This window comes from Podarcis muralis, chromosome 7 (genome assembly GCF_964188315.1).
Source record: "Podarcis muralis chromosome 7, rPodMur119.hap1.1, whole genome shotgun sequence".
NCBI classification, from domain to species: domain Eukaryota; kingdom Metazoa; phylum Chordata; class Lepidosauria; order Squamata; family Lacertidae; genus Podarcis; species Podarcis muralis.
Window position 1 is genome coordinate 39,726,238 of NC_135661.1, and position 26,729 is coordinate 39,752,966.

At 43.3% G+C, this 26,729-nt stretch overlaps 1 protein-coding gene across 4 annotated transcripts in view; it reads left to right on the plus strand.

Moving 5' to 3' along the window:
• The window catches only part of RPGRIP1L (RPGRIP1 like), a 77,416-nt gene extending 62,580 nt beyond the window's left edge, over nucleotides 1–14,836 (plus strand). For 3 of the 4 annotated variants that reach the window (XM_077931548.1, XM_077931551.1, XM_077931550.1), the window contains 3 exons: nucleotides 6,774–6,858; nucleotides 12,384–12,517; nucleotides 14,107–14,836. In XM_077931548.1, the coding sequence (XP_077787674.1) occupies nucleotides 6,774–6,858; nucleotides 12,384–12,517; nucleotides 14,107–14,201 (314 nt within the window). In that variant the 3' untranslated portion in view covers nucleotides 14,202–14,836. The remainder of the gene's footprint in view (nucleotides 1–6,773; nucleotides 6,859–12,383; nucleotides 12,518–14,106) is intronic. The other variant, XM_077931549.1, reaches the window with a different exon arrangement.
• Nucleotides 14,837–26,729: the final 11,893 nt, after the last annotated feature.

Here is a 26,729-nt window from a genome sequence, read left to right on the forward strand (position 1 = left end):
ATCCTTGTTCCTGCACTCAATCAGAAGCCACAATGGACGTTCAGCTTCTGAAAAACGTTTGAAAACTGGAACACTTACTTCCAGGTTTTCAGTGTTCAGGAGCCAAAACGTCTGAGTACCAAGGCGTTTGAGAACCAAGGTATGACTACTACAGCATTCTCCCTCCCACTTGTGATTCCCAGCAACTGGTATTCGGAGACTTGCTGCTTCCAACAGTGGATCTTTTGCTCAGTATGCCCTCCAATATCCATTGGCCCTTACATATTAAACCTTTTCAGGGCTTATAGCAGATCCCTCCCTGATATAAGGCTCCATGCTCCCCACCCCGTCGCGCACCCCCCAAAAACCCCAAGCTTCCTGTAGATTTTTTTAAAAAATTATAATTTTCCATGTTTGTGCCTTCTTGCTTTGGTGCTTAATCTAGACATTTGTGTTTCGGGAAGCTTTAAAACTGGTGAAATGAGAATTGTTGCATTTTGCTTTTCAAAGAAGCAGGAGCCTGTAAAACTTCACAGAAGAGATCAGAAGTATAGCACATAAGATTTAGTGTGCAATGTGCGGGGAGGAAAGGAATTTTCTTCATCTGACTTTTGTTAAGCAGTACAGTGTGATTCCTCAATATTATCCCTATTCCAAGTTAGTGGGTGGCAGCATTATGGGAATTTGGATGAGAACAGTTGTTGGGAGCAGGCACAAATATTTTCTCTGCTTAAAATATTTATATCCAGCATACAAACCATAGTTTTTGAGGAAGCTTACAACATTAAAAAAACAAACTAACACAGAACAGCATGTAACAATACATTGTAAAAACAAGTAAAATATGTCATAAAAACACAGAGCAAAAAGTAGCAACATGTCATAAAAGCAAACATCAGCATAATACCAAGAAACCCCTCACAGATTAAAAAGACTACAAAACCTGAGATTAATCAACCACTTAAAAACCATTAACAGCCTGGGTAGTCGTAACAATACAGTACTCAACATTTGGCCTTGTAGGATAACTCTGCAGTATTATCCCCCACAGGACAGAGGCCAATAGAGAGTCATTTCCCTAAGGCCACTTAATGGTTTCGTTGCAGAGGCAAAGTTTGAACTAGAGACGTCCTCATTTGTGCCCCAGTCTGCCCTCATTTACCCATAGCTGGTGCCCCCAAAATCCTGTATCCACAATGCTTTATTTAACAAGTTGAACAAAAAGAAAAGAGAGAGAAAACATGAGCTCACGTTAATGATAATAATATAATATGCTGGTTAATACTAATTTAAGGATTTGATAAACTATAAAATATAATATATCATTAATATAATAATATTATTCCATTATAAAAAGAAAACATGAGCTCAAACTATAGATTAAGAATGAGAAACTCCTTTATATTTAAATTCATCTGAAAGCACAAAAAGATTTAAACGGCCCAGTTAAAACTAAGAAAGGTGAAGCCAGTTTAACCTCTCTAGAGAATGGATTCCATAGTAAAGATTCGACCACAGAAAAGATCCTGTCCTATCTCCCTATCCACCTCAATTATCTCCAACAACTTTTGGTTAGGAGTCTGGGGCCAAGATAAAATTTGGTTGGCATCTCTGGTCCTCAAGCCAACAAGAGCTCATATTAATAATACAGTGGCCATCAGTACATCCACCTCAGTTTTAAACATGTAAGTTGATATGTGTCCTGATAGATATCCAAACAAAATTGACATTTATAAGAAATAGGCTTAAACGTTGCAAGGGCAGTAAGGTCCTCGGGCCATTGCATAATATATGTTGGATGTTTTGTCCTTCCAGGCTCAAAGTTTAAATCTCTTGGCAACCATAAGGACTCTCACAACCCTCTCTTAGTGTCCTGCTGAAAGTCCCGTACAAGATGAATATAATTTAAAAGTACATGAGCATCTGCAGATAACAAGGATTTATCCAATACAAAATTAATGCGGACAGTAGCTTCAGACCAAAAGGGAAATATCACTGGACATGCCCACTGCATTCTTATCAATTATTTCCCCCGTAGTATCTGTAAAATCCAGCTCATAAAAATTTGTCTTAATGCTTAAATTTGTGACTTCGTGTATGTGCCTGTGATATTGGAAGATGCTCCAAACTGGTGTCCACATTCGTAACCTGACTGAAGGGTTTTTGTTTTTTATTATTTTATTTGGGATATAAAGAGATGAATGTCAGGCTGTAGCTTTCCCCACTCTGCTGGTCTAGAAGTCTTTCTTATTGCCTGTTCTGGCAGGAGAGGGGGATTAAATTACTGGGGCTGTCAGAAAGGACAAGCGCTCTGCCATACATTATCGCTATCACTGACTTTCACTGGGCGAAAGAAAGAAACCACCGTAAATCCCCTCCATTGCGAAGCAATAAAAGCCACTGGCTTTCACAGTCGTGACTGCCAGGGCCATTAACAGGAAATGACAACTGTGTGGCATTCTTAGATGCTGCCTGTATCTCTTCTGACAGTGTGAGCATAAACCTGCCAGCAATATGACAATTGGATCACATGACTGTTCCGACTTCCATTCCGGCTTTCATTGTTGATTTTCCTTAGGAAGCATGGAAAGAGGCAGTTAGTTCTTCCCCCACCAGGTTCTCTTCCCCCACTCCTCAAATTATCCCTTTTAAAAATAGTGTTACACAAGTTCCCATAACATAACGTACCATAGGTTAACTTTTCACATGTCTTCTGTTCTCACAGCTAATTTCACAAGCTGGTATTTTAAAAGCTATTTATTTATTTTTGCATTCCTTTTACAAGGCAAATTTAAACAAAGAGTTAACTGGATATGTAGGCAATTAAGGGAATGCCTCAGATTAATTCTCCCAGTATTTCTATTTTGTACCGCACCATTTGGTTTATTGCTCTTGCTGTATTTGTATATTTATTTTTTAACTGCATTGAATTTTTAGGAAAGGTGGGCGATAAATGTTTTAAATAAATAAAAGAGATGTGCTCCATCCAGCAGTCTGTTGCAGATCTGTGTACTCCAGTTGAACGCACAGAATGTCCCCTCCTGCTTTTACCCCAAAAAGCTTTCCCATTCATTTTGAGAGGGAGTGCGTCATTACATGCAGCTGAATTGCAATTAAGAAACAAGCTAGCACGCACAAGAATTTGATCTGTGTATCTGCATGCATGCATGGTTCTGGATTGGATTAGTGGGGTGGAATCTGCATGGATCCTTTTAGGCTAAGCCAGCCCTGTTCCATTAGCCATCACATTAATGATGATGATGATGATAATGATAATTGCTATTATTATTATTTATTTCTACCCCTCCCATCCGGCTAGGTTTCCACAGCCACTCTGGGCAGCTTCCAACAAAAGGCTAAAAATACATTAAAACATCAGTTATTAAAAACTTCCCTAAACAGGGTTGCCTTCAGATATCTTCTAAATGTCAGATAGTTGTTTATTTCTTTGATATCTGATGGGAGGGTGTTCCACAGGGTGGGCGCCACTACCAAGAAGGCCCTGTAACTGCTTCTCGCAGTGAGGGAACCGCCAAAAGACCCTCGGCACTGGACCTCAGTGTCCGGGCTGAATGAGGGGGGTGGAGACACTCCTTCAGGTATACTTGGCCGAGGCCATTTAGGGCTTTAAAGGTCAGCACCAACACTTTGAATTGTGCTTGGAAATCTACTGGGAGTCAGTGAATATCCTTTAGGACTGGTGTTATATGGTCCCCGCAGCCGCTCCCAGTCAACAGTCTAGCTGCCGCATTCTGGATTAGTTGTAGTTTCCAGGTCACCTTCAAAGGTAGCCCCACAGAGAGCGCATTGCAGTAGTCCAAGCAGGAGATAATTAGAGCATGCACCACTCCGGCGAGACAGTCCACAGGCAGGTAGGTCTCAGCCTGCGTACCAGATGGAGCTGGTAGACAGCTGCCCTGGACGCAGAATTGACCTGCGCTGCCTTGGACAGCTGCGAGTCCAATAGCCAGCAGATGTCTTGTAAATGTTTGGGAGGAATTCAACATAGCATTAATAAGATTGCTCTGTCAGTGCAAACATTTCTGCCTGCCTGATGGAAGGATCTCCCCTCCAGGTGCTATTCTAGAATTTCTCTCATGCCACCACTGAGCCAATTGGGGCAGATGAGGTGGGAAGCCCTGTTGCACTAGCAAAAGTCATTGTGTGGGCTTCTGCTAGTTGGACCCATTAGTTGAACCAGTTTCTTATGTTTGTGCCCCAAAGAGGTGCCCCCTATGCAAAAAAGGGGGGCATTTCCACTGCCTTCCTGTGCTTCCTGTTCCATGTTCTATATTTACAGTTAGGAAGTCCAGGGTTTTACAAGTTACACTGAACCAGCTCTTAAAACTGTAAAGTATGGAAGGCCTAGCAGGGGGCTGGCAGTGCTGGTGTCAACCTCTCTTAATGTATCAATTCAAAATGTCCCTCGTTGACCACCCCTAATTTTTTAGTGTTGTCCCTTTCTGATAGTCTCCTGAGAAATATTTATTGCATCTGCGTATACATACCTCCAGTAAAGTCTTGTGGGGAACTGAGATCATATTGGGAAAAACTTGACCAACCACTCGAAAGTATAGACTCTCTGTCACCCAACCCTCGGCTTGTCTTGGGAGGCGACTTCAATGCCCGGATCGGCCTTGTTTCCCCACAAAGTACAATATTATCTGGACTAAACTTGGAGGACAAACCTGAAATCTATCAGAGGGCAGCAATGGACACCACCTCTAATCGCGCAGTTAGGAACTGCTTCCTTACATTTAGATCAATGTGCTTCCCTGTAGTTCAAGGACAGTGTTTCTCCTAATACCACTTGCTGGGGAGCAACAGTGGAACCCACCTGCCCTGCTTCAAAAGGTGGGCCACTCAGAACAGGACCATTGGAGAATGTCTTCAAAGACAAGCCAACTCAAATGTGGGAGCCAGTGTCTTACACTCAGTGCCTTGCATCAAGAGTGCTTCAGGAAACAGATAATAAACAAATGGAAATGGTTGCTATAGTACATTATTTATTGCACTGCCTACCGTACACCTGTTGCAGAAAAATATATATGGTTATCTTGTGTCACTGAGTGTGTGGAGATAGGTGAGCAATTCAGGTAATAGTAACTGACTTACTTTCTGATGAATGTGAGTATATATCCTTTCAAGTTTCACTGTTTCCAATTGCTGCAAAGACAATCCAGCTGCAAATCTTGAACCAAACACCAGTGCTTTGTAGAAGGTGGCTTGAAAATTTGAGCCAGTTAAATCTATGAGTAATCCTAGAAAATTTTAAGTTTATTTTAATTTTGATTACCGTATTTTTCGCACCATAGGACGCACTGGACAATAGGACGCACCTTGTTTTAGAGGGGGGAGAACAAGGGAAAAAAATTCTCTCCCTCTCTGCCCAGCGCCCCTTCAGCGAAGCGGCAGGAGGCGCTGTGCAGAGAGGGGGAGAATTTTCCCCCTCTTGTTTTCCCCCTCTAAAACAAGGTGCCGTTTAAGGTGCGTTCAGACGCCTTCAGGCAGCTACCTTGGAAGCGGCGTAAGCAGGGCTTCTTTAGCCCCGAGCGTGCTCTCCCGGCTGAAGAGGTGGCGCGCGGCTATAGAGGCTCCTGCCATAGCCGCGCGTCACCTCTCTAGCCGGCAGAGGGTCGCGGGGCTATGCTGTCTTCGCTCCATAGGACGCACACACATTCCCCCTTCATTTTTGAAGGGGGAAAAGTGTGTTCTATGGTGCGAAAAATACGGTACATTTTGAACAGAGAGTATATTTATCTATGTTTTATGTCCATGCTGATAGGGATTTTGCTGTATTTGCAGTAGCCTATGGTTACAAGCATTAAATATTTATTAGATGTGGACGGGGGGGGAATCCCCCTCTTTACCACATTTCAACCAACTCTGTGATATGCACAGTTGAGCAGTTAAATGTATTTAAGACTCAACAAAATCATTATAAGGGCCCTCAGACATAAGGATTCTAATCCCACAGGTATTTCTACATTTTGCTTTCCTTTTCTAAAAGTAGATACTTCTCTGGATTATGTAGCATTATGTCTTCTTTCTGTTCATCTACACTACACTTTCTTATTTATAAAATTTGCAGTTTAGTGGATTCTGGTTTTTAATTCTGTTCCTCAAAGCAGGGCATTAAGAACTATCCCACAATCCTTCCCTTCAGTGTGAGGGGGAGAAATTTGAGTACAGTAAAAGGATTTACTTACCCTCATTAAAGGATGCATATGGTAACATCTTATACAGAAGCAGACCTTTGGTACATTTAAACTTTTGGTACAATGTGCTCCAGCTGAAATGAGCTCTCTTACTTAAAACCTTGGGTTAAGGCAACCTTCCCCAGTCTTGGGCCTCCAGATGTTGGACTACAACCCAACATCATTCCCAGCCAGCATGACCAACAGGCAAAGATGATGGGAGTAATAGTCCAAAAACATATGAGGACTCAAGGTTGGGGAAGACTAGGTTAAGGGGGCTTTCCCAGCCCAATGAACCGGGGAGGGGGCTTGTGCTCCCCAACTCAGCTGTGATCCTTCAGAGTTGTCCCGAATGAAAGAGAAATAAAATAGAATCATACGGCATCGTAATGTACAGTCATGTAAGCCATAAACAGGAACTGTTCATCATGGACATTGGCTGAAGGAATATTTGAATACAGGCATGTTCCCATGTAGTGAGAATTTATACCACTGAAATTTCATAGTGGTTGGATACCAAACTAGCAAAGCAAATTGTGTTCATTTCTTTCGTTGCAAGTAATTGCAGCCATTGCCATTTCCTCTTGCGTTTTTCAGTGATACATGTGGACCAGGCAAACAACAAAGTGAAGCGCGATTTCCTCAAGGCCATGCTTCAAGGATCAGAGCCCAGCCCCGGAAGGTAAATTTTGCAGCTGAATGGGTCAGATGCCCTTCAACTTCACAATTTTGTATTTCCATGTGATAAATGCTACATGTTTCTTTCAAGGGTACATGATGTTGTCACATAGTAGCACCTGAATTTTATTTATTATTTATAATTTTCATTCCCCCCCAAAAAAAACCCCAGAAAAGAACAACAAGTACAATGTGTACCCTTTCCCCCCCTCCAACAGGACAGTCATTCTCCTTGTAGAGGAGTAATTGATCCATGCCGTTTTGATTGTGGTTTAGAATAGCTGCTGGTTCAGGTAGAAGGGTTCCCAGTCAGCCTTTCGCACACTTAAGTTATCCGTATATAGACAGATAAGCAGTGCAGACCTGAGGGTAGTACTTGGCCATAAGACGGTAGTCTTTGTTTTCTCCATTTTACTTTAAAATTGAGCTTCATATGTTGGCTGGTGCACAATTTTTTAATGGAATCCGACAGGAAGTGCCATAAAGTGATCCCTTAAGAGCAGGCATGTATCACATCTAAAGCACTTTGAAGTTCAGAAAGATTTTTCTTCTCTTTTTTTCATTTCTGCAAACAAGGAAAGGACTTCCAGATTTACTGCATACATTAGTAAGATGGATAACATGCTGGTGCGAGCAGAACTCCAAATAAAGTTACAGATTTCCCAATAGTGCTATATTCTGTGTCCCGATCGTTGTTTCACAGGGCTAATTTGAGTCCAGTGACTAAGCAGGATCTTTCGCTCAAATGTTGAAATTCCACAAACATTGGCATGCTGCCTCTGTACAATCATTGTGCAAGGTTAAGTCCATGTCATTCCAAGGGTAGAAGATTAAATCCTTTCCCACTGAAATCTTTCGAAAGCCCATGCATGAACGCAAGATAGATAAACTTTTCCTTGTGTTCTGAAATGATTCTCCTCTTCCCTCACCTTCAAAGACTCCAGGGAAAGTCCACAGATTCCTCAGGAAGCAAATACCATTGCTCAACCATTCACCTCATGTCACAACCAGCAGTTGGTAATGCTCAAGTCTCATTTATTTCAGTAGGAATCCAGTGCACATAATTGTGGGCATGTGTTGGTTTAATTCCTACACATGCCCACAATTATACTCTGTCCTGTGTTACATTTTGAAGGGCAAGGTATAATCTCTTAAAATAATTTTTTTTGAAAAAATAAAATCAGATTATATATAATTTCAAAATGCAGTGTGCTAACTTGTCATTCAGATCCACTCCTGCTTTATAGCAGGCTCACTAGAAACATGTTTCCCTTACTGCTGACATCTTAATTATGTGGAATTGGTGTACATATTCCATCGCCATGCTTCAAACGCTGCTTTTTACCATCTAGAATTAGGTTGAAGGAACTAGATGCCTCTTTCTTGATCCAATCTGTCTTGTTGGAGATGCTTCATCACTCTCTTGTGATTGTCCTTCTTGAATTATATAGCTCAGTAGCAGAGCGTCTGCTTTGCATGCATATTCATGTTCAATCTCTGGCCTCTCCAGTTAAAAGGATATCATGTACCTTCTCTGAGCAAGACCTTGGCAAGCTCCTGCCAATCAGAATACACAGTACTAGGCTGGGTGGCTGAGTAGTCTGAGTCATCATAGGTTGTGCTTATCAGCTCTTGCCTTACGGTGGCCAGAAATGGACACCGTACTTCAAATGAGGTCTCATGAGTAGATTCTGCCCCAAACCATATAAATCTGTACCTTGCCCTCATTGCAAACAAGATGCTCACTTTCTTGTTCAGTTGCATTTAGTCATTCATTTTGAAATCCCTACCTCGTCCTAGAAATCTGGTTTTTGACCCTTGCGGTTAAAGGTACTGTTCCGTGTGCATTTCAAAAGTGTGGAGCATCGGCAGTAAAATAGCAATTCATGCCCTGCTGTGGCATCATAATTACCATAATGCCATGACTGGCGCAACCAGCTTTCCATGTGGATTACTTGCGTGTCAAGCAAGGATGTCTCCTTCTGTGGGGAATTAGTATGGCAGCTCAGCACGTGGCTGAACACGTCCACACAAAAGCCATCTGCATCTGCTACGGTATCCGCAAAAGGCTTCCGCCACATGGAAGCGTTTTTCAGAAGTTACCATCCCACCTCCAGAACATCTGAAGCCAGCCTTGCCGTCTGGGCAGGCTCATCCATAAAGCCTCCTCACTCTCGTTCCACCTTTTAGAAGTTGGGCCATCAGGAAGGGAGATGCAGCCCTCGAATGCACAGACGCAGCACATTTTGAAGTTGGCGTATTGCTCCCTCGGCACATGTTTCCTATCACAATGCCTTATATAATAATAATAATAGTACCAGAACTTTTTTCCCCATTTGAAACAGGAACTAAACTTTAAAGTTTAGGAAACCAAAGGACCCAGGATAAAAATATCATTCCAAATTGGCTGCACATGGTCTAGCTATAGCGATAGGCTAAATCAGTGATAACGGAAATTAGGACTAAAATTGCATAACTTGAACACTATACCCATACTTTTCCAAAGGCCTCCCCTCCTCTGTCTCTCAGCAGTAGGGGCAAGGGGGACTGTAATAATATTGGTCTATCACCTGTTTGACGCGGGTGGCGCTGTGGGTAAAAGCCTCAGCGCCTAGGGCTTGCCGATCGAAAGGTCGGCGGTTCGAATCCCCGCAGCGGGGTGCGCTCCCGTTGTTCGGTCCCAGCGCCTGCCAACCTAGCAGTTCGAAAGCACTCCCGGGTGCAAATAGATAAATAGGGACCGCTTACTAGCGGGAAGGTAAACGGTGTTTCCGTGTGCGGCTCTGGCTCGCCAGAGCAGCGATGTCACGCTGGCCACGTGACCTGGAAGTGTCTCCGGACAGCGCTGGCCCCCGGCCTCTTGAGTGAGATGGGCGCACAACCCTAGAGTCTGTCAAGACTGGCCCGTACGGGCAGGGGTACCTTTACCTTTATTACCTGTTTGAAAGGAGTGCAGAAAATTTGGAACTCTTGAAATGTGTCCTATAAATGCAGAGTTTTAGTAAGATGATAAGAAGCGTACATCAGAACCAAACCACCCAGATTTTATCTTTCAAACCCTTTGATTTAAATCTGGGATGGCTAACCTGTGGCACTTCAGATGTTATTCAACTACAGCTCTCATCTGCCCCAGCCAATAGGAATTATGGGAGTTTTAGGTGAACAGCATCTAGAGGAGGTTTGCCATCCCTGGTTTAAAGGCTCTTCCCACAGATTAATCAAGTTACAGTGCAAACCCTGTACCTCTCTACTGTGAAGTAAGCCCCACTGAGTACAGGGAACTTTCACCTGACAAATAGGATTGTATCCTAAAAAAAAAAAAATTAATTTAACCAGTTTAACATCTGGGGGCCTTTAAGGCAGCAAGAGTTTCTTTAAGCCTAGAAGGGTAAAATGATGGGGAAAGGAATGAGATGCCAGTTTTGTTGGAGCAGCTAACACAGATAACAAGCACACTCACAACAAATCTCACAGAATAGGGTTCGATCAATAGTATAACCCCACTTTAACCCACTAACATTTCATGAAATGAAAGCAAGATTTGGCTTCAGTCCTATCTTATGTAGGAAGGTGCTTCCCCTTACCATTCCCATTTTGATCTTTTAGAAGCGAATGTGTTTTCTAAAGCAGTATCTACAATATCAACAGTGGGATTAATTCTCACTGACGTTGATGTTTTCATAGATGTCATTTCTTGACATACGCAGCATACTTTGACTGTCTACAAAGCCAACATTCTGTGGTCTGGCTAGACCTCCTGATTGTGGCATTGATGAAGGTGCCAGGGAAAGTTAATGAGTTACATGTGTCTCTATGGTTTGTACTATTCCGTGTTTTCAAGTAAACAAACGCAGGCGAACATAGCAGGGGGAAGTAGTGGGAAGTAGGCTATTTGTCTGCTCCTTAAAGGATATTGTACTTTTAAATTTCCCCCAAATAGTATCTTAGTTTTATTTTGTATCCTGACTTAAGCGAGTGTCGCATTCCAAAGGACAGTTCGTTCCAATTCTTTGTACTTAAGTGGATAATTTTATTGGCAGAACTTACACCACGTCTTAGCATTGTGACTAAGATACTTTACGCTATGAGGAATGCATACAGCTAGAGGACATTCTCATATATTTTACATATGTGTTTGAAAGCTCTGTTTAACGGGATCGTGGGATCTTCTCTTGCTGACAAAAGGTTTTTGTGGTGTGGTTTTTTTGAGAGCGAGAAAGAGAGAACAATACAGATACAGAGGGAAAGCTGTCTTCTTGTGTACATATTTTTTTTAAAAAATACATTTAAAGCCAGGACTCACGATGTCATATTTTCTGCAGCTTAACCTTGTTGCATGTTCTTGGAAGGCCACATAGTAGTAGTAGTAGTAGTAGTTGTTGTTGTTGTTGTTGTTGTTTCCTGTGAACTTTCTGGTGAAAGAATGGCACTGCGGCCACCACAGGCACTGGCTGTGTCCCTGATTTTTGCTCTTTGAACAACTGAACCATGTGGCCTGTCACAAAAGGGGCTTGACACTCAGGGTTTCTTAAAAAAAAAAAAGAAAACATTTGCCACGCAGCATGTCAAACTGCTCATCTTGACCTTCAAATCTGCAGCTCCTTGCATCCTCACCATCAGCTGCAGACCTCTGAATCCATTGGACAGTACTGGGAACTGGAGCCCCAGGACAGGATTCAAAGAGCTACTTGGAAGTTTGTCCAAGGCCTTTAGGGAGCCAAGTGGGATTTTTTGCTTCTATATCCGTTTCACCCACACCAACACAATATTGCATCATCAGCTGCTTTTGAAACTCCCTTGAGTGATGGTTTGTCATTCAGCAGAGGAGTGGGGCGGCGGGTGCTTTAGAAACACAAATCCCGAAGCTGCCTTGAGCATATACATAAGCATATGCTTTGGGAATGTTGCTCAATGGTTATAGCTTTTACTTTGCATACAGAAGGTCCCAGGTTCAGTCCCCAGCATCTCCAGGTAAGGCTTGAAAACATCCTTGTCTGAAACCCTGGAGAACCATTTCCAGCCACTGTAGACCATACTGAACTAGACGGGCCCAATGGTCTGACTCTATATTAGGCAGATTCCTATATTCCTATGCTCTTTGCATCCTGACCCCTCACTCAGTGTGTTGGGAACCTCTCAACAGTGTTGTAGCCCTTATAGAACAGGAGGAACAGAGCAGGGACATAGGAAGCTGGTCTAAAGCCGTGCACAATGATCTCAAAATGAGACTGCAGCCTAGTTTCCTTCTGAAAAGGCCATACACACCTTGGGCTGACAATTGCCCCCAAATGTGCTATTTACTGCAAATGGCACTCTGAGTAGGAAATAGCCACAGGCAGCAATTTCTGGCAGGAAACTGGTGGATTGGGGCCCTGTGGCTGCTTTCTCTTTAAAATTAAAGCACCCAGTTCTTAAAAGTGTGAATAATTTGTAATTGACCCTGAGATTCTCCAATGGAAGTTAAAACTGAAATACCAAAAATAAATATTTGAGTTCATTGCCTCCCCCCCTTTTTTTTCCCCTTCTCAGCATACGATTTACAGTAGTAAGTGACCCTCCAGAGGATGAGCAAGATCTTGAGTGTGAAGATATTGGCTTTGCATACGTCAGTCTAATGGAGATATTTCGGAAAGGGCAAGACGTCATTGACCAAGACATCAACAGTGAGTTTGAGGGCATTTTTTCTTTAGTTTTGCTTTCTCACAGCTCTGAGGGTTGTATCCAATGCTAGTTCTACTTAGAGGAGACCAACAGACATTAATGAACCTAAGTTATTCAGGTTCATCTACTTCTGTGAGTCTCCTCTGAGTAGCACTGGCTATAACCCTCAGTTCCCAAATCTTTCCCAGGTTTGTTTGGGCTTCCACCCACCTCCCGCTTGGAGAGGTGGAATTTTTATCAGGTAGTCCTATAGAAAGAGAGATAGCAAAGAAGACCCAAGTCATTTTGTTGTCTGAAACAAAGGACAAAATAGCACTTCCCCCTTCTCCATTCCATGTACAAAACGCAGCCACTGCAGAGTGTTCCCCACCACCCCTGAGCAGAGGCCATGTGACACACACAACTCTCATCACCCCTCATCACCTGCTGACTGAGGCAGCCACTCTACCTAATGATAGAGCTGGCCCAGATAAATATTTTTATAAAAGTGGATTTTGGATTGTGGCAGTTCTTGGAGTGCTATTCCAGACCTCAGAAGTGAAATATAGTTATAAAGGGTGTATTAGCAGCTGATGGTGTTTGGGAGGAGTTTACTGCAATTCCTAAAATAAGACTGAACCCACCATCTCCCTTACAACGTAGGTACATTCTTCTGAACCAGACATCAAGCATTTGTTCTTGAACTGGTAATCTTAGGTCACAACTAGATTTTTGTTTTGGTTGTTTATCCTGGATTTTGTCCATATCTTTGCAACAGGTCAGTTAGGTTAGGGCTGGGAGATGAGTGACTGGGCCTGTTTTACCCAGTGAAGCGATGTAGAAACTTGAACGTGGATCTCTCTGCACCATGCTGGTTTTCTGTGTGATTGAGGACATGTGTTTTAGAAGATCCAGCTTTCATATTCTGGATTGTAAACAAAAATTAAGGCAGTTTTCCGTTTTGGATACGCTGGGAAACTGGTTTAATAAACAGCAATGGAAGTACTGAGCTGTGGGTGGAGGGAAAGGATAAGGTTGGAGGATGCAGACATAAGGCTCCTTCTTAGTCCAATAAACCATGGTTTATTACATCAAGATTGTTACAGCCACCCTAAATTCCCAGGATGATAAGGTAAATCTTGGACAGTCATTAACCTATTAGACCATGTGCAGCCAGTTTGGAATGTCTTTTTTTAATGTAGTGTAATCTACCTAGGAAGAGCTCACTCTTGTGCAGGAGAGCAGGTTTCATCTTCCTCCACCATAAGAAGGTGATGGCAGTGGTCCTTCACCTATGTGTTTGTAGTTGGCGAGAACCCAGGACTTTCCACAACTCTTATCTCGTTCTGCCTGTGTTAAACGTATGCTCCACAGCTGGAGATGTGGTTAGCTCATGGTCTCAAAAGAGCAATTGGCTGCGGTTCTCAGATGCGCTTACTTGAAATGGCCAAGAGTTCTGTTACTACAACACACACACACCCAATCTCTTTGTGCGTGTGAATGAAGGACCTTTGCATTTCCGCAACCGATGTTGAAGCTCTTCAAAGGTGTGGAATGCGAGGGTCTGTGAACTTGCTATTGACATTGCTTTCCCTCTCTGCTTCTTTTCCAGTTTTTGATTCACCAGATGGTGGAGCGGTAATTGGGAAGCTCAAAGTAACAGTAGAAGCCCTCCATGCTCTGCGCTCAGTCTATGAGGAGGTCTGAAAATGAGAGCCTGTGTCGACAGATGTGCTTTCTCCCCGCATAACCAACGCACAGGCTAGATCTAGGAAGAGAGAGAGAGAGATGCTACAGAATATTTAATGTATAATTTATATGTGAAGGATGCACAATTTGCAGCTGTAAACTTTGTATATTTTCCTGTCTGTTTGGATTTTCCTTTTTATACATTTCCCTCCCCAACACACACCCTTAAGGCTACAGCCCCTACCCCACAATGGACACCAGCTTGTAAATAATTAATACCTACATGATTGAATGATGTGCTTTATTTGCATTTTCAACATGATGTTTGCCTTAACATAAAACAGTAATAAAAATGCAAGTCAAATTTTTAATTTTTAATAAAATAAAAAAAACCTTAAGCCTTAGAAAACTGATTAAAAATACTTTTATGTTATCCCTAATCACCCCACTAAATGGAATGCCTGCGATTAGCCTCATTAAGGATTTTATACTGTGAAGCTTTTATTAGAAGCAATATATGAAAATTACTTGGATTAATGTGTTAATCTGCCTCTTTAAAATGCTAATATCCATTTTATGCACATTAAATCTCAGTATGCGTTTTCTTTGATGCATGCCGTTTCTATCAATTAAATATAAAGAAGGAGACTGGTCCCAAGACTTATTAAATTACTGCAAGCTTTTATAAAAAGAAACACACAACTTTTGCCCTTCTGCTAACATTATAATCAGTTGTTTGTGATTATCAAGTTTTTTGAAGGGAGAGGATTGCGTAAACCTCCCTTTTTTGTTTTGTTTTGTTTTTCATCTGCAGGAAAAAGAGATTTACATATTTCAACTAATAGCTATCAAAGTGCAAGATGAAACCATAAAAGAATCGATCAGATTATCTTACGCTCCAGGCTGGGCCTTTGGTTCCCTTCTCACCCTCACCCCCACCACCACCACAATTAAAACTTATATAAAACATGAATAACAAATAGTTGTATCCTGATAAACAACGATTGAAAACAGCCTGGAAACTCAATTTTCCAGGTTTCAACCAATGCTGATGAAGGATTTAATTGATTTTTTTTTAATTGAGCCGTGGATCAGCCCCTCAAAAAAGATAGAAGTTTCTAGATAAGATTCATTTGGAATAGCTTATGCTTTTTCTATTTCTGAATATCTTTTTAGTGTATTTTAAACGGGATTTTATAGGTAAAGGGGGCCCTTTGCCGTTTACAAAAAAACAGGCTATATTTATTTCGTAAGCATATGTAAAGTATTCAGAAAGATAAGTAATTTATTAAAATCTACCTAATTTGCCGTGATATATTAAATCTCTGCTTCAGTGATCACAGGCCATTTCATTTACAGAATTAGGCATTCCCTCTTTGTGTGATTAAAGCTCTGGAAAATGAGTTCTTTGCTCCTATTTGTGAACATTCAGAGCCTGCTAATGGCAAGAAGATGGAATAGATTATGAGACAATTCATTACAGTTCAACAGCGCAAAAAAAAAGCCAGACAAAATGCAAAAAGAAAAAGCACAACTATGAATATCTGCATATAGTTTGAACCATCTGTGCTCTAATGGCTTCAGATACACCCCTTCACCTTGAGGAGGCTTTGAAATGGCAGCCATACAATATTAATTTGTTGATGTACATCGAGAAGCCATCAGAATATATAAATTTTTGACCACAGAAATCTCCAAATTCTGCCATCAAATTCCCGTCCTCCTCATTTCCAAATTTTAGGGGAGGACCATCTCCAAGGAATACATTTGGCAAGTTCTCACAACAATTTAATCCCATGGAATGTTCTAGAAACCACAGATGGTGACATTCCTTAGCCCCCTTTCCATTCCCAGTCAACAGGCACATGTTTGTGTTCTCACTTGCGCTGCTTCTTAGTTCATTTCTTGGCCCATATTTCCCAGTGTTCTTTGGCCCCCCACAACTATATTGTCATTAAGACTTCTTGTTATACTTTACAGTAATTTAAAACAGCTAGATTCAACACCAAGATTAATAAAGTGGCTTTTCAGAATTGGAGTTGCGGCATTTAAGCAGGAGGTTTGCATTATTCACCTAATATTTTGCAACCCAAAACAAAATCACTTCCTTATAAAGAAGTGAACATGAAGCCTCACACACACACACACAACACCATTTGTTGAGGTTCTGTAGTGTAACTGAGTTTCATGGAAAACTTAAAGGACACACCAGCCAGTAATCCAGACAAGGACTTTATTGTCCTCAAATACAAACACAACAGAAATAGGAGACTTCTGGATCCTGTGCCATCCGGTAACTAAAGCTGCAATCCTAATCCTGAAGTAAATCCCATTGAATTCATAGGGGTTTATTTCCAAACAAGATGGAGTGGGGGGTAGGATTGCAACCTATGCCATAAAAAAACTGCTTTCCACACACCGATTAACAGGAATGGGTTGTGTCCAAAGTTAGTCCTAGACTCGTTGAAACTGATAAACATGATTAACTTAGGTTCATTAATTTCTATGAGTCTACTGTGAGTAGAACTTAGTTGGACACTATTTTCTGAAATAAACCTTTTAGGCTGTACTAGATGGTAAAATTGGGAAGTTGTTAATTCTCATTTTGCTTAGGCATCTGCAGTTTTAACCTAATGTCAGAAGAGCCTGCTGCATCAGGCCACTTGCCCACCTAGTCCAGCATCTTGTTCCAGTGTCCATCCAGATACCTCTGGGAAATCCTCAAGCAGCAGCTGTGTACAATTTAAGACTTGGCATTTAGCCTTTTCCAACTGAAGTTGGAAGTGTAAAAGTCATAAATTCACCTGGAGCAAAAATATTGCAGGGCATTGTGGCTGAGTGGTTGGTTGGTTGGTTGGTTGGTTGGTTGGTTGGCATGCATCTGTCTGTCTCAGGAGACAATGCAGGAGTACACCTTTGAGAGGTGAAGTCAAATTGTTGGAAGGTCACAGTGCTTGCTGTGGCTGTAGTGACTGATACAGGAGAGACATATTTTGTTGCAGCTGGGGCAGATGAAGGCATCTGGTTGTGCTGCTGCAGATGCACCATGACACTTCTTCTCTCTGCCACTGCTACCAGCACTGCTGTGAATGCACAACTTGACTGGTTGCCTCATACAGTGGTACCTCGGGTTACATACGCTTCAGGTTACAGACTCCACTAACCCAGAAATAGTACCTCGGGTTAAGAACTTTGCTTCAAGATGAGAACAATAATTGTGCTTCGGCGACGTGGCAGTAGCAGGAGGCCCCATTAGCTAAAGTGGTGCTTCAGGTTAAGAACAGTTTCAGGTTAAGAACGGACCTCCGGAACAAATTAAGTACTTAACCTGAGGTACCACTGTATTTGTAGGGAGGACCATAGTTCAGTAGTAGAATACATGTTTTGTGTGCAGAGTATTGCAGGCTGTGTCTCTATCATCTCCTGATAGGGCTGGGAAAGACCCCTTTTGGAATCCTTGGAAGAACCTTTGCTAGTCATTTCAGGAATAGGAATTGTGGTTATGTTTGACTACAACCTCCGTCAACCCCGATAATTTGCTGTATGAGCTGGAACCAATGGACTCCAACAACATCTGGAGAGCAGCAAGCTCCCCTTTCCTACTATAGACCACTGGTCTTTGACAGGTGGGTTGGAGTTCCCAGCTGGGTCATAGCTTGGCCCTAAGGCAGTTTGCAACAGCAGCAGCAGCAGCAGCACTATAAAAGTATATGGTAAGAAGAAGTGGATCCCCAAATGCATGTTTTACTTAAAGATGGTTGAAGGGTACTGCACATAATGTGTAGGTAGGTGAGCCAGTGCTCCATCTTGTCCTGCACTGTCTACCCCAACCTGGTGCCCACCAGATGTTGGGCTGCAACTTCCCCCCATCTCTGACCTTTGGCTGTGCTGGCTGGGGCTGATGGGAATTGGGAGTCCCAACAACACCTGGAGGGCTGCAAATTCACCACTCCTAATCTAGGTCCATGGGACACGGGTGGCGCTGTGGGTTAAACCACAGAGCCTAGGACTTGCCAATCAGAAGGTTGGCGTTTCAAATCCCCGCGATGGGGTGAGCTCCCGTTGCTTGGTCCCTGCTCCTGCCAACCTAGCAGTTCAAAAGCCCGTCAAACTGCAAGTAGATAAATAGGTACTGCTCTGGTGGGAAGGTAAACGGCATTTCCATGCGCTGCTCTGGTTCGCCAGAAGCGGCTTAGTCATGCTGGCCACATGACCCAGAAGCTGTACGCCGGCTCCCTCGGCCAGTAAAGCGAGATGAGCGCCGCAACCCGAGTCGGCCATGACTGGGCCTAATGGTCAGGGGTCCCTTTACCTATACCTTTAATCTAGGTCCAGTATTTCTTCAGATGACTTCCATATCCTTTATCTACTCTTCCTGGCAGCAGCTCTCTGGGATTTCAGACTGGGTGGGGCCATTCCTAGTCCTACCTAGAGTGCCGGGGATTGAACCTGGGGCCTTCTGCATGCCAAGCATGTGCTTATCACCAAGCTGCCCTGCGCTCTAAACGCTCCCCTCCGCTCAGCAAAGGGAGCTATGGACAGAAGCCCACTTGCAGTAGGGATGTGAAAAACATTTGTGTTAATTACAGAACTTTGCTCTTTGTTAAGAATAATAATTCCCAGCCACCAACATGTAAACAGAGAGACCCTGACAGCTATTATGGTTTCCAAATGTGGTTTATTTAGATTATTTTTCTTCAGATCGTTGGCAGTGTTGCATCTTCCAATTTACAACGGTTTGCTATTGCTTTCCTTATATCAACTTAATAAAGGAACCTGGAGAGCCCAGATGAATGGAATTAAATTCAGTGATTACTATCAAAGCTTAACTAGACCTAGACTTCGCAGTTTAAACTTGAATAGTGCTGGTTTGTAGTGTGCTTGCTGTGTTTAACTTTCTATGCCAATAAAGGAGGTTGGTTGGTTGGTTGGTTGGTTGGTTGGTTGGTTGGTTGGTTGAAGTGTGTGTGTGTGTGTGTGTGTGTGTGTGTGTGTGTGTGTGTGTGAATAAATAAACTCTGTGTTTACACAAGAGGTTATTCCCTGGACAAAAGGTAGATTGCCAGAGTTTTAGTGTGCATTTTTTTCCCAAGCCACAGTTCCTATCTTGCAATGCTTTAGGAGCTGCTGATATGGACTCAGATTTCAAGGGTCTTGTGCCATTGTCCACCCAGTAAAGGGTGAAAGGAGAATGCAAGGGAGGTAGTGGTGGTTGTTTTTCAGAGCAGGGGTGATTAGGTCTTGCATATACACCCTCCCTTTGCTCCTCATTTCATGGCACAGGCAATTCAACCCCAAAGGCTCTGATTAACTAGTGTTTCCCATCTCCTTTTTTATTGTTTGGAGTTTCAAGCCCTTCACATGTACTGAAGACGATAATCAGCAGCGGCTTGTGCAGGGACACAGAGGCAGTGGTAACTTTATGGTGGTGGCATGCTTGACAGGAATAGGGTGAAGCAAGGTTGGGGGGCCTCTGGCTTGCGGAAGCTGCTGTCACCAACTCAGAGCTGTCCTGACCTCATCACTGCCACTTCACCCATCCCTGGAGGCCACAACTGCTTCTGTCTCCGCTGATGAGCCACCAGTGCTAATAGTCTTTGCTTTCTGGTTCGAATGACATAGGAATCTGGTTAATTGGAAACTTCCTAGTTGAATTGTAGCTTCCACAAAGGAAGAGGTGACAGGGACACACAGCCAAAGACTTGTGAAGATCCCAGTTTCGTGAGCTGAGCTATTATCATCCGGACATGGTCAAAGTGTGGACAATCCACACAGCCCCATGTATGTGAAGAAAAAGGTAACAACTCTTCTTACCAATGCATATAACTCTTCTTCTGCGAAATGGCACTATTGTTTGCAGTCCAACATCAGTGGTTTCAAAAACAAAACATCACTTACACATGTTTGAATAACAATCCGCCCAGGATTTCTGTGGATTTAGCAAAATACAGGGTTTTCTCCCCTTAATGTATTCAGTCAAACTGGCACTGTGATAGAACGTAGAATTATTTCCTTATGTAGAAAGAGAGAGAAAAGAAAATAGTTTCTCCCCGCCCCCCAAAGGAAAGCAAAATTTCGTTCTGAAGCCAACAAAGGGAAGCCTCTGGATTCTGAATAGTCAAGGCCAATCAATAATAGGTAGAGTGATCATTTTTCTATACGATAACAGAGCCATTCCTGCAGGGTCATTGGCCACTGCAACTGAGAGAAATGTGGTATGTGATTGATTACAAGTAATCTGTTTTCCTAAGGAAATCCAAGAATGCCTCTGTATATCTCAAAACAAGGCCCTAACAATGCTACATTTGCATGTATATTAGGAAGTAAATCATGCTGATCTCAATAGGCCTTATTCCAAAGTAAGGAATAAGCTCTGAGGTGTTCTGGGGAGGCCTTTCCATAGGTCCTGCCACCCTCACAGGAAGTTTTGATGAGGACATGAGGAAGGGCCTTCTCAGTGGTTGCTCCCAGATTGTGGAGGCTAGGCTGGCCCCTCTAGGCTGGCCCCCTCGCTGCTTTCCTTTTTCCAGCAGACAACTACATTCCTCACCCCCCAGGCCTTTGGCCACTACAGTGGTACCTCGCAAGACGAAAAACTCGCAAGACGAAAGGGTTTTTGGTTTTTTGAGTTGCTTCGCAAGACGAATTTCCCTATGGGCTTGCTTCGCAAGACGAAAATGTCTTGCAAGTTTGTTTCCTTTTTCTTAAAACCGTTAATACCCAGGGTGCATTAGAGGTGCAGTTGCGACTTGACTTCGAGGAGCAACTCATAGCACGCGGTGTGGTAGCCTGCTGGAGAATGTTGGGGCCACTTCTTAAAATTACTGCAGACTTAATACAGTGGTGCTTCGCAAGACGAAAAATTCGCAAGACGAAAAAACTCGCAGAACGAATTAATTTCGTCTTGCGAGGCACCACTGTAATTGGCTGCTATGGCAGAATCACCTGAGGTTGCGTGTTGTGCTTTTCTGTGTGCTTTTTAAAGGTTTTCAGTGCTGTTTTTTATAGGGTTGCTTATTTTGTTGCTTTTTTTAAAAAAAAATTATTGTGTGTGTTTTAGTTGTTACCAGTTTTAATTTATGCTGTGAGCCGCCTTGGATCGTGCACTGGGAGAAAAGGCAGGATAAAAATAAAATAAAATAAAATAAAAAAGCATACAGACAATAGGGGGAATGTTTGCAATAGTTGTATTTTATTATTACCTTATAGTTTGCATTTTACAAATATTGCACTGTGATATGCATCCACTGTTTATTTGAGCACATCAGAATCCACCATCATTTGGAAGCGATTTAAAATGGGTTTGGCTGTGATTATGCCCCTAAATGAGATGGCATTTGTTCTTTCAAAATACCCACAAGTGTTTGTCTAATTAAACAGAAGCATTATCAGACAGCTTTATTAGCTTACACTAAGCATAGATTAAGCAAAACCATACCGTCTTGATATTTTTGTCACCAAGAGAGCATGTATTATAATCATAACCAGTCACTATAAATAGACATTGATCTTTTTCTTAAGGTAGGAATAGATGTTCCATTCAGATCTTGGCATTATGCTTTGTGAAGGGGTTTCTATTCATGGACTCTTTCTGCTTAATGTGATAGTATCAAGTGAGGGAATGTGGGCCACTCGGCCAATGTTTTACCACACCTTGGTTAAATTCCAATAGGGCTACCAGGGTAGGGACACTCTCTAACTACTAGTTTGGTGTTTTCAACTACTAGAGGATTGGGACCAAAACTGGGTTGCGAGATGAGCTCTAATTATTCCTCCAATAAAACAGCCTCCCTCTCCATCGTCTTTTTGCTGATGATGATTGATAGAGTGAGAGGTCTGGAACAAGAGAAAGGGAGGGAACCAAAAATGAAGAGATAAAGGATAGCATATATATGTACAGTGGAGGGGAGGTTGTTCTATGTAGACAGAGGAGTGCCAGAGAGGGGCAGGGGTGGGGAAACAAATAGCTTATTCTGCCTCCAATGTTATCCTACTCAAAATAGACCCACTGGAACAGATGAATCTGACAAACGAAGTCAGTATGCCAAGTTCAAAATCCAAGGGTTGATCCACACAAGCGAAGTTCAAAGGTCAGGAAGGAAGGTTCAGGGTCGATCCAGCTAGCCAAGTCCAAAGTCCAACAGTCAGGGTACAGTCCAGAGTCAAACCCGAAGCACAATCCCCTGGATGTCCAGGAGCATCCAAGTTAAGGCCCATCGACATGGGCAGTCGAACAGACACAGCACCTCAGCTCTGCTTCCCTTTTATACTTTGCCTGCTGATTGTAGGATCTGGGCTTGATGAGGCATGTGACCCTCACCTGTTCTGAGCCTACTCCAGCTGAGGCATCACACACCTCCTCCCAAAGCTAGCAAGACCCACCTATCCAGCTAGGGAACTGGGCTGTGGGCCCTTGCATGCCTTGGCCACCTGGAGCACTCCACCTGCTGCTCCTTAAGCCTCATGTTCATGGAGACAGGGGCCCCTCTGGCTCCGTTGATGTGTCCTGCTGCTCTGGTTCCTGTGCACTGACCCCTATCCCCTCGCTGTCCTCTGTCACCCTGTGAGTACTTCCTTCCCCTCCCCATCTTGCCCCGGTGTGTCCCTCTTCCTCCTCCCCGTTGTCCTGCCAGTTCATGACACCCAGGATTCTTTGCAGGAAGCTATGACTTAAAATGGGATAATGCTGCTTTTAATATAAGGTGTGGATGTGGCCCTTGCCTTCAGGGACAGTGGATGATATTGTCCCATGAGCAGTTATGAAGTAAGATTCAACTTGTCCAGTCCGATTCCAAATGTGAGGGTGTCACCTTCCTCTTCGCCTCAAGTAGCAAAATGTGTCAGGTTGGCCCCGTCCACAAGAAATAAATTTTGCGGGATTTGCTTCTCTTTCCCCCCATGCAGGAGGGCGGAAGGTTAGTCGCTTCTTTCTAAGGCAACTCCCATCAGAGCATGGGAGAACAGAAGCTCTGCTGAAAATTTCCCAGCACTCCTTCAGTGGGATTTGGATGCTTGCCTCAATACATTTTGCCTTCCTTACAGTTAGTGTCTATATTATAATCAGCCTTTAATAACATCCAGAAGGTTCTGCACTTTCAACAAATCATTCCCACCACTCCAAAAAATGTGTCTCGAATTAGCCTGTTTTGCCATAAATCAATAAACTAGCAGATTCCACTGCAATCTTCAGTTCTCCCCAACAGGGGGCTCAGTGCATGGACAGTATTTTGGGGAGCGGACATAGCTCAGTGGTGGAACATCTGCCCTCCATGTAGAAGGTCCTAGGTTCAATCCTGGCTGGATTTGTGCTTCCCTCTTTGCCTTAATTATTGGCACAGAGCTTGACCAGGTCTGCATGGGTGAATTGGGTTTATGGCCAGGGTTAGGTGTCAGGAGCTGACATCCTTGGGCAACTGCCAAAGTCCAGCATCCCAGGATGACCCACTTACCTCTGCCCTGCTGCGCAGCAAGCAACAGCTACCATTACCTGCCCTCTCCCTTTTCTAAGGGGAAGGTTCCCCTAACAGGCACACATATCCCTTCATAAACTATATTGCCTTTTCTTTTAAAGTGTTAATTTCAAAGGACAATCATGTTTCAGTTCACATACTGGTCTGAGAAGTGTGGATTAGGGAGTTTCTTATTAAAATGCACCCAAACAAATTGCCCCTCCTTCCCTACTCCCAGGGATGCAAGGGAGAAGCTGGTTACAGTGGTACCTCGGGTTAGGTACTTAATTTGTTCCGGAGGTCCGTTCTTAACCTGAAACTGTTCTTAATCTGAAGCACCACTTTAGCTAATGGGGCCTCCTGCTGCTGCTGCGCCGCCAGAGCACAATTTCTGTTCTCATCCTGAAGCAAAGTTCTTAACCCAAGGCACTATTTCTGGGTTAGCGGAGTCTGTAACCTGAAGCGTATGTAACCTGAAACGTATGTAACCCAAGGTACCACTGTATATCTCTTCATCCAATTCCCTGCTGGGTTGCACCAGCAGAGTGGAAGTGGGGACAAAAGTATGGTGGGGTTTTTTACAGGTCTGATTTTGGGGCATGTTGGGGGACTGGGAAGGTGCTGCATCCTTTGTGCCCCTGCCTTCCTTTGATTCACCCCCAGGACACAACTTTTTTGGGCCTGATTGATGTAGGTTGGGCAAGGGGCACCGGGAGCAATGGGAGGGTCTGTCAAGTTCAGTTAATTCCATTTCTCCTCCTTCCAATCCAAAATCCACAATTCTGCAGCAATTGCAAAAATTAAAATTAAATCCTCTTGAAAACTCTTCTTTTAGGGCAAATTTCTCCTAATTAACAGACATCTCTAAGCAGTTTTGACTAATGCACACGTTTCTGCAAGCAAGTTCTCCTCATATAATGTATTTTGGACTGTTGCACCAGGATGGGATCTTGAGCAGAGAAATTATTGTAGGGAAAGAGTGGGGGAAACGGTTTGATTTGCACACACCCTGTACATTTAAAGCAAATGGCTTTCCCTGAAGAAGCCTGGGAATCAGGGCTGGCCTGTTCATGAGGTGGACTGAGGCAACCGCCTCAGGCAGCAGAATCCAAGGGGCAGCATGCCTTGTGCTCCCCGGTGCCTGGAGCAGCGAGGAGAAGAGGTGGTGGATTCTGGGTTCTGGCGAGGTCTCGTGGATCGCTCAAAGCTGTGTGATTCTGTATTCAAAGCTTTGGTGGGGCAGCTGGGGAGGCAACTTCTTGTATCACCTCAGGCACTGAGATGTGATGGGCTTCCCCTGCTGGGAATGGTAGTTTGTAGTGGGTGCTGGGAATTGAGGGGTAAACTACCAAGGTTAGATTACTGCAATGTGTTAAACGTAGGGCTGTCTCTGAAGATGGTTCGGATACTTCAGCTAGTGCAGAATTCAGTGGTCATGTTGCTCACTGGAGCAAGATGGTTTGAACATATTACACCGATCCTGGTCCAACTGCACTGGCTACCAGTTAGTTTCCGGGCCCAATTCAAAGAGCTGGTTTTGACCTATAAAGCCTTAAATGGCTCAGGACCCCAATACCTCAAGAACCGTCTCTTTCCATATGAACCTACTCAGATTCTGAGATCATCTTCTGAGGCCCTTCTTCAAGAGGTCCAGAGGGTGGCAACACGAGAATGGGCCTCTTTGCAGTGGCTCCCCGTCTCTGCAATGCTCTCCCCAGGGAAGTTCACCTGGTGCCTTCATTATACACCAGGCAAAACCAGGACTTTGGTTGATTTGATTGACATCCTATGCCCTTTTAAAATGTGGTGTGTGTGTGTGTGTGTGTGTGTGTGTGTGTGTGTGTGTGTATGGAGCAGGGAGGCCTTATTGGATTGTTGTTTTTATTTCAATGATGTATTTGTGGTTTTATATTTTTATTTTATTCTGTGAACCACCCTGAGACCTCCGGGTATAGGGCAGTATATAAATTCAATTAATAATAACCCCCAGAAAAAAAGAATTGGGTCAAGCCATGTGCTTTTAATGTGTGGTGTGTCTGTACAGCTATGCCTCATTCACCTCTGGAATAGGCAGGCTGTGTGAAGCCACTGGATTTTGTGCCCCTGCCATACAGAACAGAATGCTGGCCTTCTGCCTTTGTCTGGGCCATTGGAGGTCATTGCTGGACATAATAATAGCTGATAATATTTCCTTTTCTCCTTTGCTTCTAACCTGTACTTTAGTTGAGAATATAACTTTTCCTGAGGGGCGGACTTTGGTATTTCCAATTTCAGCAGCGCCCTGTGCAAGGCCAGAATTTGGCACCCCCTGCCTTTTGCCTTCCGTTCTGTGCATGCACTATGTCATAGTTGTAACACCTTGGGGCACCCCCCCTCGGCTCAGCACTGACCTCTTTCCTGAGGTTGCCATCTTGTATCCAATTCCCTGGCGAGAAGACACATTGAAATCAATGGGACTTATTACTACATAAATGTGTGAGTAGGCATGGATAGTAATTAAGCATGCCCCCCCCCCAAAGAAGAAGAAGAAGAAGAGAGATGAAACAAGGAATATGTGGGTAAATTTATGTCCAGGTAAGCGTTCTTGAATGCCGAATGCCTTGTTCAGATATTTCTGTCACAAAGTACTACCTTGCTGCCATAAAGATGGTGTTATGGCTCCATCTACAGCCAAGATAAAATAAACTGCAAGCTGTCTCACACACTTCCCCAGCCGTTTAACTGCATAGATACTTTCTTGGAACTGTGAAGTACAAAACTGCATTTATATATTTCTGCTGCAATCCTATATATGTTAACTTGGGAGTAAGTCCCATTGCACACAATGGGACTTGCTTCTCTGAAGAGCTGTGTGTTTCCATCCTTTCATTAACGGATGCCAGTCTGTCAGATGAATAGGAATTTAAGTCATAACAAACTTTTCACTTCCCTCTACAGCACAAGCAGAAACTTCCTTCTTGACTGTTGGTTCCACTATTGGTCTCATCTGCTCAATCCACTGGAGCCTGTCTTCATATGCAGTCGAAGTCCCTAACTCAGTGAGAGGTTGAGACCCATCAGCTGACCTCACCTGGTTTAGTCAGCCAGTCCAAGCCAT